Genomic DNA, 12,805 nt, shown 5'->3' with positions numbered 1-12,805 from the left:
ACAAAAAAAATAGGGATTTGCAGCGCTGAGAGGAGGCCATCGGAGAAACAGGTGTTTCTGATCACTAAGCAAATTTGCAAAATGTTCACCAGCCAGGGCTCTGGTTGAACCACTACAATACATGGCCACAGGCAAGAGCACAAAACTGGGGCACACACATTGAAGCAGTCTGCAGCCATTCTCCTACTACGATTTAAATATACAGTAATGTGTAGTAATGGGAGGAAATGGTGATAATGTAGTGTTGCATTACTCTGAAAACAGTTCAAAGACAGCTCACCCATTCATATGCATTTGCTGCTCATTATATGCCTCCACTATCAGCCCATTAATCAGCACAGTGTTTAACCTCAGCTATTAATCCATGTCCTGCCATGACCCCGGTGACAAAAGACATATATCACAGTAATTCATCATATAGAGCTCTTTCACCTACTGAATGGCAGTTTTGTGCACACAGCTTTGTGTTAATATGGAACAACACATTGTTGGCATTTTCTGTGGGTAGTTATGTTACATCATTACTTGGTTTGCCTTACAGGAAGAGAGATGCTGGTTTAAGTGGGCCACCACCACTTTTCAGTAAACCACATGGACTCATGTACAGTAAAATAGGTCACACAAATTCCTTGAAAAGTACTGCTCATACAGAGAGTTTGACTGGCTTGAACAGCTTGATAAAGTAAAGCAAAACATTTTTATAGTAGATGTAGAGCACTTGGCTGTCATTCTTACCCAACAAGTCTCCTTGCGCTGGCAGAGCTGGGTTTGCTGCTCTGCCTGCGGTTCACTCTGGTTCTGTGCTGCTGGCTGGCTGTGTGTCTGGCGGTGCGCAGCGCACCATCCCGCGGCGCAGACACGTCTTCCCCGGAGGCGCCTGCAGCATGAGCCGGTCCTGCTTTGGATTTGTGCCTAGCATCCCCTTGGGCTGATGCTCTGAGGCGGATCAGAGTCCTAGACTGGCTTGTCCCTGGAGACGTTTCACCGGAGGATGCACCGTCCCCTGGTCCCCTTGGCGAGTGACCTTGACTCTTCAGCCAGGACTGCTGTTGGACAACTGCTGCACCCTCTGTCCTCCCACCTGTTGTGTCCCTATGACTGTCACCAATTCGCACAAGTGCAACAGTCAAAACCATCAAAACAACAAATCCTGCACGGTCCATTTTGAGCGTGCAAAGTTTTGAAAGTACCGCGTAAAAGGAAAGATCGCGTTATGGAGAGCCACTAAAATATAAGCAAATAAAAACAAAAGTCCGCAATTGCGCTACGCGAGTTCAGCTAGACTGCATCCTCTCCCATGAATGAAAAAAGCCTGGATACCTCCTCATAATGCCCAGGTAAGACTTTGCGCAAAACGTCTTCAGGTTGTCAAATCAGCACCTAACTACAGCCCAAAGTGAGAAACTCTGAGCTTTTTCTCCTTCCAGCGCTGAAAAACTGTTATTTTAAGCAAACATTATTCCATCTGTTTTAGTTTATGTTAAACAAGAAAAAGGCGCAAAGAGAGCAGCGCGCTGGCTCTAGGGCTGCTGAAGCTGTACTCCAAGTGAGAGAGTTTGAATCGTGCTCCCATGAATATCACCACCTCCTTGGATCTGAAGTCACCGGGAATTTTTGTAGGGATTGCATGCGCTTTGCAAGAAGAAACTCCCCCTTGTCGGCTGTATTGTTGCTTCACTCACGGCACCGCTCGGTCCATGTGCCCACACGCACTTTCTCTGCCAAGTTACATCATGTTACTGTGTGTCTTTTTCTGGGATCCCTTTGAACAGGACTATTTGAATTATCATGAATGCAGCTGCGTTAATCGTCACCTTTGCATATGAATTGGCAGGCTACTGCAACATCATAAAACTTAAGAAACCAGATGTTTTTCCTTTAAGAGTCTACTTCACTGATTGCTGGATTATTTGAGTTAATGCAGTCTATTTTACATTGATTTTAATTAACCGAGTGTAGACTAATCATTTCATCTCACAGTGAGAAGCACTTTGAGTTCACTTTACAATGCAGCAGTTTAAGTTTTACAGATAACAGCATGTAATACTTAATTTACAGCCTGCAGCCAAATCTGGTCCAAAATACGGTGCTGGGTGGTCCCCAAACATTTTCTAATTCATAATAAAAATGAAGTGATACACACTGGGAAACATTTTTTGTGCTTTTAGTTTATATAAGTTGCCAGAGTGCATAAAACAGCATCAAAAAAGAGCTTGTTTATAAAAAAAAAAAATGCCAGCGGAGGATCCCCTGCACCCCCAGCGGAGGTCCTGACTAAGCCCTTAATGTCATAAAATCCTAGAAACCTCCTAAAATTTAAGAAATGTCCTGAAATCCTAGAAACACCCTAAAATCCCAGAAATGTCCTAAAATCTAAGAAATGATCTAAAATCCTATAAATGTCCCAAAACCTGAGAAACTTCCTAAAATCCCAGCGATGTCCTAAAATCCTAAAGACATGTTCAAATCCTAGAAACATCCTATATTCCTAGAAACATGTACGGGGCTTCTGCAACTGGCCCCTGGCATTCTGTCATTTTGCAAAAGTGGCCCTCAAGCAAAGCAAGCTGAGTATCCCTGACGCAAAATGTGCATCCTGGCAATTTGCAGGCTTACAGACATGCTTTGATCTCCCAGTAAAAGTTATGGGAAGCTCACAGTTCAAACTCAATCTGAAACCTTGGAAAACAGGTTATGTAACAGATCCCATTCATCTCCCCTTCTCATCCATGCTGCATCATCACTTTCCCTCTGACTGTCTGGAAACAACACATTTCTCTTCTCCCATAAGATCTTAAACAACCCAAAGAGAGCTGGCTCCCTCCTCTCATTCAACCCACAAAGATGCACGCCTGTCTCTCTCATGAGTGGTCTCAAAGCACCATCACCACTCACAGGACTGCCATCCAAAACACACAGCAGAGAGGAAGACTAGTAGTCTGCCCATTCATTCTCCCCTCCACCACAGCTGAGATATACAAACCTCTCAACAGGGAATTTTTACCAGGGAAACTTTTAAAAAGGTTACTGAATGGACACTAAAAAGAGAAAAAAAGGTGTCGTCTTTCCTGTCAGATCTCCACGGAAACATCATGTCTGTGTGGAGACTTGGGCTGCGCGCCACAGCTGATTACAGCTCATCTTGCAACCCATGAGAAATCTAATTAGAGAAGGAGGCTGCATTTGTCTTATGACTGTCCAACAGTCTCACTCCACCCCCAGGCATGTTGCTGGTGTCGATGGCCCCGGTGAAAAGATCACGGCCAGTTAACCCCGACACAGACAAATCCATGCAGTGCTGTCTGCTCGGCGACCTGTGTGAGTGAGCAGCTGGCTGCAACTCAACTGTCGCTGTACTAAAGCCTCAGTCCGGTGTCTTGATCTGTTTCTGTATCGTATTATCAGCCTTGTGCTGTAAGTTTGTAGAGCTATGGTTTTAAATATATATTAATCGATGTACTCTTGTAGCCCTGCCAGATAAACGTAACTATATCTGCATCAATACCACCTGTCATGTCCAAAAGTGTTCATTTCTGCTGATTTTAACGATGTTTTTAGCACTATTAATTACACAGAAGTGGATATTGTTGCAAGAGTTTATAATTATTTTGTCATTGTGGTCAAGTACCACACGAAGTTGCCAGTTTATTTGCTACGCCTAGCTGCTCAATGGCTCTGCAGAAAAGCTGTGCAGAGCTTCCTCAGAGCCGCAGAGACATGCCACATACCTCCTGAGAAACCTGTCAATCCACTGTAAGCATATTTTAAATGCTGACTCATTAATATCACATTTAGCAAGCTGACTATTTCAAATGTTTATCCATTACTTTTACCTAGCATTAGCTGACATCATATTATTTCATGTGTTTCACTATATTAATTTTCCTTTACTTTTGGCTAGCTGACCATTTCGAGTTTCCTATTACCTTCCTTGAGCACATGTTGGCTGACTACTTAAGTGTTCATCCATTACTTTTGGCTAGCATTAGCTACTTCAGGTAGTTATCCACAACTAGCTTAGCTCTATTTAAGCCATCTATCAAATTATGTTCATCAGATTCAAATACTGATCCACTTATGTCAGCTGGCAATAATTGTTTTCACTCTTTAGTACTTTCAGCTAAGTATAACTGTTTATTCATGACTTTTACAAACTATTAAGACCTTTCTGCTCACTTGTTAACTAGTTTTCACACAAACACAGCACAGCATGTGTGTTACAACTACAGGTATATATTTCAACTCAAACTGTAATTGTCTTAATGAGTTGAGCTACTCAGCAACATTTAACATAACCCCACTGGCAACTGCAGAAGTATCCCCTGGAGCACAAGTAGCCAACTCCTGGTCGGGAGTCACTGAAGGTCTGTGGAGCAGCTATTCGTGTTATGAAAGTGGGCCTTAACATGGCCCAATTTGATACAATTTGCAGCATCTGGAGGAACTCTAGAATAAATACCAGGAGGATGTCTCTGGCTATGACCGATGCTTCCACACAAAGAGTTCTTTGAAAACTCTGGCATGACAACCAAGCCACTCCTATCATCTTTCAAATGCAGAGCAGAAATATAACTGCATTACACTGCACAGTTTCATACAAAGCACAGGGTCATAGTAACAATAACAATAGCCAAGTCTTGTAATTACATTGACGCAAACAGCTTGCATGCGTGTGCGTGTTTAATGAAAAAAGCTCATGGTGGATTTGAGTCGTCTCCAGACACTTAGTGCTTTTAATTGCTTCGTTTCCTAGATGGTTTTCAGGGTATAACTGCAAGGGAAATGTTTTGAAGCTACTGAACACACACTTGAACACAATCTTCTTGCTTTCTTTGACATACTGTTGTTTTTTCTTTCATTTTTATTTTTTGTTTTTTATTCATTAACTTAATTTGTATTTATTTTACTTTTTTTTTTTGCTGTACCAGTCAATTTCAATTCTGCACGGTATGTACCAGTGGTGGTGGTGGTGGGGGTCAGTTCAATAATAATAACCATTTATTGAATGAATGATAGTAACTGGAGCTTTTGTAATTATTTTTAGTTAAAAAAAAAAGAAGCTACTGAACACAGGCTTGACAGCTTCTAATGAATTCCATCCAATGTTTACCTGTCAGAGAACATCCCATGAGAGACGCATTTGCATCCATTTAGTTGAAATTGACTGCCCCGTCACCGTTGAGCGAGCGGAGGGTCAGAGTTCAAGTGTACCCATTAGAAAGCCAAACAGTATCATTACACCCAGAATGTAGGGCTCTCATTATTAGCAAGTATCAACAGAGTATTCTCAGCCTCGCCTCCAGAATTTTAAGTGATCTATGTGAATCGGTCTCTGTGATGACTTTCAATGGCAAGCACCAACAAGGAACGTCAATCTCTTTGTTAGCTACCTTTTGCCATTTGTATCAAAGCCCTCAGCTCTCCTTCTTCTTTGCCCAGCAGCTAACATAATACTGACATTGTTCAGACTGGGCAGCAGTGAGGACCTGGGGGAAAACCTGGAAAAGGGAGGTGCATTTGGCTGAGAACCACTATATAAAAGCTGAAATTATGTGCTCTATTAATGTAGTTTTTTTTCATTGAACATGACAGCTTTTCCTTAGAAGGAATATTACAGAAGACCTCCATCGCGCCTCACAGCAGATTGAGCATCGTACATAAAAAAGGCTTTCATACAACAAGAGGAAACAGTTGAAGATAGAGCAGGATAAATGTAATGTGCTTAGGCCAAGGACTACAGGGTCTTTCCCAGCATGTATGAATGAGGTGCTGTCAGCTGGGTAATAGAAGTAGGTCACACGGGCGTTATTTAAGAAAGGCACTTCCACTTTCATGATATTCATACTTATACATATATACACACAAAGAGAAAATATATCAACTCTCTGAAATACTGAAGCGATCAAGAAACTTGTTACAGTCAGACAGAGTTTAGCTACATTGGCTGTCTTTCTGATGAATGTCATAGAACTGGCAATACATCCACCCTGCATTACTTCACGGCTAAATGATGGGCTCATTCATTTATGGGTGTGAGTTAACAAAGGCTTTAAGCTGCCTGGGATGTCAGTGGTAAGAGAAATCAGCATGGAAACTGTAACAAAGATTGATTGATTAAGCACTTCCCTTTTACAAATTATGCCTTTGCAACCTCTGAAAGGCCTCACCAGAAGACAAGCAGCTTTGGCTTTTGTTCATAATTTTACATCACATATGATAGCACTGTCTGTGATATAGGTGGACTCCTGGCAGTAGGAACCTGGTGCCAAATGCATCAAATGAAGTCAAGCCTTGAGTCAGAGGTCATCCAGAAGGAACATAAAAAAAACTAAATTTATCTTCCTGTGTTTTAGGTTTTGCTGATTTACTGAAAGAGTCTGTGGCATCATCAGCAGGTTTCTGTAACATTTAAAGTCCCACTGTGTAAGATTTAGGGGGATTTAGTGGTGTCTAGTGGTAAGGTTTTCTAGTTTTCAACTAGCTGAAACTTCTCCTGGTTAGAATTACCTTCAGTGTTGTTCAGGAGGTTTCTACCGGGAGCCAAATTATCCACAGAGGTCTCTATCTTCCAGAACAAACTAACTAGTTGATTAAAAGTGGTAAATTCATTCAGTACAGTTGTTTTGTCATACAGTCAGCCTTCTTGCCCAGCACCGACAAATGTGTGCTCACCTTATGTCTGATTCAGATGTTCAGGAGGTTTTTACTGGAAGCCAAATTATCTGAACAGGTCTCAAAACAAACAGAAACAAACACTAAATAAAACCATTTCAAATTAGTGTTTCTCTGACGCGTTTTGGCATTTCACAAATAGGCCGCAAGCCTTGAACCTACTAATGTGTGCTCACCTCTTTTCTCTGATAACTTAAGATCCAGATGTTCAGGTGGTTTCTAGTGGGAACCGAATTATCCGCAGAGGTTTCTTCCTCTCCAAAACAAACGGACCTGGTGAATCAAACCAGTAAAACAATGAATGAAGCAGCTTCAAGTTACAAATCAGTGTTTCTCCAACACTATTTGGCATGTCTTAGACAGGCTGATAGCCCACACCAGCCGATGTGTGCTCATCTTTCTCTGATTACTTAAGGATCCCAACTTTGGGAGGTTTTTTACTAGAAGCTGAATTATCCATAGAGGTCTCTTGTGCTCCAAACTAAACTGATTCTGGTGATTTAAACCAGTAAAAACACTGAATATCACATGAAAAAAATCATTTTTTGTAACGCTCCTGTTGCAGAAAGGCTGCTAACCTCAGTGGCTGACTTGAAAATGCAAAAAGCCCTATATCGAGCCAGCGTTTGGTTTGTCTGTTCTGGGGAACTGTAGAAAAATTGCAGTGCAACATGGAAATGTCTGTGGATGACCTTCTCTCTATGTAGTATATATATATATATATATATATATATATATATATTTATTCAAAAGTAACAAAAAGACAGTTAATATTTTCAGATTATACTTCAAAGAAAACTTATTTATCACTTTATATTCCATTTCTGCCAAAATATCCTCCTAAATCCTACACACTGGACCTTTAAGATGAAGTTGAAAGGATAGTTTTATGCCTGACTTTATGGGGGCTTATTGTTTTATTGTAGAGCTCAGAAGATTCCTTGTCTTGTTCCTGATGTTGGAGTCGGAGGACAGTTTTGTGTGTTTACTGCTTGTGTAATAAACTGCGTAGTGAACACTGGCACATGAACCCCTGTGGAGCTGGTGCCCTGAATAGCTCTGCTCCCTGAATATTTGAGTGGGTGCTGGCTCCTGAGACAGGAATTCAGGGAATATAGACAGAAAGGCAGATGCTGCCCTCCTGCCTCCATCTAGGGGCTAGATATGCAAAAAGTAAACCATCTCTGTTATTTGAAATGTGATCCAGAAAGCTGCATCACATTATAACCGAGACCTGATCACGACTGTTGATTTCTCTCCCAAGTTAACTGAGGGTGAAATTTGTTGGACCAAGGAAGTTGGAGGAGAGAGAAATGCAGAAAGAGAACGATTCCTGTGGATTTATTACAGTTTATCAGATCTAAACTGTTTTATCGATTGCAGCCTTGGTGGGCTGTTACATTTTTTTAAACTCTGGTCAGTGAGAAAATCTACGGCTGAATCCTGTAAATGTTTTCTAAAAACCACCACTTCAGCTTCGAATCCTGTGGTTTAATCCTTCTGTCTCTTGAAGTATGATTTAAAAGTGTCTCCTATGAACAATACACAGAATGATGTCACACTACTGCATGATAAATGCCACTGGAGCAGATTCAAAGGGTGGATCACGCTGGCAGCCAATTAGGTCAAATAAAAACTTGCCATAACTTTGCAACATACATTTTCCGTAGATGTGGGGGCCCTTCTATTCATTAGCCAGACGTAGCTTAAAACATTCAAAATCACATGAAATCAATCACAACATAAATCAGTACTGGCAGTAATGTCTAAATAAGTGTGGGACAGAGATTGTGCCCTTTGCGACATGCATGCTTGTACATTATGCAGTCGTCATGTTTTCTTTGGCTCTTAAAAGAATTGAAAAAAAAAGAATATGGCAGAGGGAGGGGTTAATGTGTGCGATAGATCATCCTGGCTTTTCACCCAGAGCTTTCTTCCTCCTTCTTCCCATTTTTCTCCTCCCTCCCTTTCAATTTTCCTGGCCTCTCACCCTCGTGTCAGCCTCTATAGCCCTTGGCCCGGGGCCCCATGGGTTTTCCTCCTTCTGGTCCTGGCTGTGACCTGGCCACAAGGCCCGCTCAGCTACTATACGTCTTAAAGGGGTGATAGATGGCGGCGCACCGCGCAGCTTCAGTTCCCGTTCACGGTGTCTCCACCAGTCGACCATGGAAAATCAAGGTCGAGCAGTTTCCACATTAGCAGCTTTAGCAGGAGGATAGAAATGGATATCTGCTCCAATTACCCGACTCCCCAGCCCCCACCACAGGAGAAAACCGGCTCCACACACTTATCTCCCAAAAACTGATGGCTCTATTCAACACAGTTTCATAACAGACAACATGAATAATGCAGAGGCCATATTAGATGGGATATTTTAGAAATTGGGGCAAAGGTGAGACAGGCACCTCTGAGTTCATGCCAACTGTCTGGCACCAAACTGCCAATGACTTTCCGGTAGTTAACCGTAGAAATCTGGTGTGTGCGATTTGCAGACATGCAACTGGTGCAGTAAAGAGTGAGAGGATTTAAGCCTCTCTGGTCATATTAAAAACAAATTCCTTTTTTCAGTTAAGAGACTATTTCCTTCTTTTATGCCTAAATTTACGAGTGTCATGCAGATCTTATTAAAGTTCTTTTATTTTTGAACCAGGGCCTTTAAAAATACTGTTCACACTAACACGGAGCACTTTATATTCTGCTCATTTTACTCCTTAGTTGCCTCCAGGGGTCACCCCTCTTTCAAAACATTTTCAGACAAGTAATCAATGAAAAAAAGCCTGTAATAGTAATCATGTTGAAAAAAAATGCCCCAAACATTTGCACTGAAATATTATTGAACATTGCTACATAAACTGTATTTGCAACACTGTCTTCCAGTGGTGTAATACAGCAAAGTAATTATACTTTGTTACAATACTTAAGTATTTTTTGGAAGTATCTATAGTTTACTTGAGTTTTTATATTTCTGGCAAATTTTACTTTGTACTGAAGCAGGATTCAAAGGATTCGAAAAATACAGCAGGCAAAGTCCTTCTAAAATTACCTCTTGCCTGGTTGACTTAATGTCCTATTTTTGTGTCATCTCATATATCACACGCTATAACACGGCATAACACGGCATAACGCACCATAACACGACACGGTCAGATTTCTCATTGTCTTCAAGCACTACGTCATCACAATCCCGTGATGCGCACTAAGCTGCCTTACGGCACCATACCTGTCACAAATAACTTTTGCTTGTAGTTTAACAGAAATAAAATTATGAATAAATAAATTACAAACCTTCGCATAGTCCACTACCATACCATACACCATTCAGAACATACAGAAATTGTTGTGTAAACCTAAATAATATCCAAACATTTTTACAAAATATAAAATCTGTGATCAAGTGGCTCTTACAGGAGGGTTTTGCGGGTCAGTGGTCCTGGTTTGCAAGTTAGATCATCAGTTAATCACATAAGGGCAAATGTAAACAACAGCTCTCAAAGCTGCTTCTGACAGCTTGCTTTTTTATTACAAGCATTTACTTGTACTTTTACTTTCAATTCTGAAGTACTATATTTAATAGAACAGAAATATCTTTTTATAGTTAAATACAGATATTATCAAGCACTTTAACTTCTTACTCAACTTTTACTCAAGTAATATTATAATAGATGACCTTAACATAAGTCATTTTCTAGTAAGATATCTGTCCATTTACAGAAGTGTGGCTTTCGGGTACTTCTTCACCACTGCTGTCTTCTATAAATCACTCCTGGAAGTTGCATTAAAGTGGAAGTTTTGAATCTCCTTGCGTGTTTACTCAAATCACAAAATTATATAAGGGCTCTTAGAACAAACAGAAACTGACTGCCTGAATGAAAAACTTTCTTTTTTAAATTTCACCTCTAAGCCGCCCACTCAACAATCCAACCGCACGCAGGATAAAGATTTACCCAAATTGTCAGTTGTTTTGGTATTAGACCGCAGCCTGTTGAGTAATACAGGTTATGGTCTGTTTACCTTTGCTGCTGGGAACAGATGATGCATAAACCCCATTTGCTGGTTGACTCACTGATGACACGCGCCTTCCCGCCTCCAACACGACAGCACATCAATTTGGTATGGTGCCGCAGTTTGGGAAAACTAATTACAGCTGCACGCACTCTTCCCTATGTAGCACTGAGCTTCATGCAATGTTCATGTTCTATGGCTGCTGGCCGGGCCTTATGCTTGGTTAACTGTGAGCAGAGAATCATGTGCTCTCTTCAGCAACAGTTAGGTGAATGAAAAATCTTCTTCACTGCCCCCAATTAACAGTGAAGGTCGAGCGCCAGAAAGTTATGATGCGATTTAACCCCCCGCATGAGGTCAATTTGACCTGAATAGCTTCCTATTAAGCATGATAAATTTGTTATTTTTCAATCCATTAAACCTTTTCCCCATAGTCCATTTAGTCAGAACAAACCATTGGCCTGCCGTAACCTACGTTCTGTTGAGCTTCAAGGAAAAAGGGGATGACACAACAATTAGCTGAGATGACTTCAAAGTGTTTTCTGCCACAGGCTTTCGCTAATTATCAGTCGCTGGTGTTGGGTGGGGATCCCTCCAGCGCGAGGGTCAATAGGGTAACACCAACAGCAGCATATAACAAAGACTAAACTTCAGTCCAGCCGGTACGATGGCCATCAATGAAACTCTGTTATGACCATGGGATCCATGGGACAGGACTGAGGGGAAGAAAAGGCGTGTGAGGCTCAGGGAGGAAGCCTCTCTGACTGCACTGACCTGTCTTCAAGCGCCCCCCAGGCAGACGGAGACCGAGGCCTCCAACAGATGTTTGGGGAAAAGTGCCCCATTCATCACGGCACTTTTGTGGAATCTCTTCTGGAATCTCTTTGAACTGGTTTTTTTTTTTTTTTTAAATTTTGTGTCGAACTTGTCTTAGCCAGCACCACCACGATAGATAGATAGATGGATGGATAGATGTACAACAAGACAGGCAAAACCTGAGTCAACTTCCAAATCTTACATTTTCAGTTTTGACACTAAATTAGTGTCAAGTCTGAGCAATCAAGACTGAGTCAAGTCCTGAATCAAATCCCAAGTCTTAAACTTTTTAAAAGTCTTAAGCTCTTTACCAAATGTAATGCCATTTTTACATCATATATTTACAAAAATAATGAGCTCATTTGGAAATTTGCACTTTTTTGTCAAAACAAGTTTGTTATAAAGTTACTTCGCTGTTATAGTAACTTTACTTAAACATTATCTTGCTAACTATCTTAATATTACCCTCAACTTGCCCTTTTTTGTTCAACTTCAGGTGTCATAAGAAGTTGAAAGTTGTTGCATCTCCTGTAATAATGGGACCACTTATTTTACAGCATTTCTTTCTTTTTCTGATCTTTGCATAGGCTTTGTATGCAAAATTATCTTTGGTATATTTTTTCCTGCTGGTGCTCAGTAACAGTGTAGCCCCATTACACACAACCAATTCACCTAAACTGGCATCCAGCCTGCTCTGCTGGTCGCTCTTGTGGCTGCCATTTGATTGGCTGTCTTGATTTGAGCACCATTTAAATTTTTCAAATCGTCATGCCCTCTTTTTGTGCCGCCAGCTTGGCCGGCATGGCAGGTATTCCAGCATACTTTGTGCAGTGAATTAAATGCTTCCAATACACAATGAATGGGAGCAAATTTCTGGTCGCGTAAAAGTGGCATGCTCATTAACGTAGCACTATTTCTTCATGGTTCTCTGCAGCTTCACTGAATGCTGTCAGACTGATTCGAACAAAGTGGATCATCTTAGGAATTAAATTTGTGGGGAATTAATAGTGTAAACATTAGCTGATTGAGGAAATGAAGGGAAATTAACTGATTTGTGGCATACTTTTTGAATAACATATTAATCATTTGGGCATGGGGGAAGGTATTGAGTATTTTCAAGTTAAAAGGCTCAAGTCCAAGTCATGAGTCATTAGTGTTAAAGTCCAAATTCCAGTTGCAAGTCTTTTTTGATTTTGTCAAGTCTAAAGTCAACAAAGTGGTGACTTGAGTCTGACTGGAATCCAAGTCATGTGACTCTAGCCCACACCTCAGATAGATGGATAGATGGATAGATGGATAGATACATAGACAATTT

General features: G+C 41.0%; 1 protein-coding gene across 2 annotated transcripts in view; it reads right to left on the bottom strand.

The window, feature by feature from the left end:
- The window catches only part of LOC121953319 (latent-transforming growth factor beta-binding protein 2-like), a 104,100-nt gene extending 102,571 nt beyond the window's left edge, over nucleotides 1–1,529 (bottom strand). The window contains exon 1 of one of the 2 annotated variants that reach the window (XM_042500339.1): nucleotides 736–1,529. In XM_042500339.1, the coding sequence (XP_042356273.1) occupies nucleotides 736–1,163 (428 nt within the window). In that variant the 5' untranslated portion in view covers nucleotides 1,164–1,529. The remainder of the gene's footprint in view (nucleotides 1–735) is intronic. The other variant, XM_042500340.1, reaches the window with a different exon arrangement.
- Nucleotides 1,530–12,805: the final 11,276 nt, after the last annotated feature.

Source organism: Plectropomus leopardus, chromosome 14 (assembly GCF_008729295.1).
Source record: "Plectropomus leopardus isolate mb chromosome 14, YSFRI_Pleo_2.0, whole genome shotgun sequence".
Lineage (NCBI taxonomy): Eukaryota > Metazoa > Chordata > Actinopteri > Perciformes > Serranidae > Plectropomus > Plectropomus leopardus.
The sequence above is the reverse complement of the archived record's forward strand: the minus strand, read 5'-3'. Positions and strand labels throughout refer to the sequence as shown.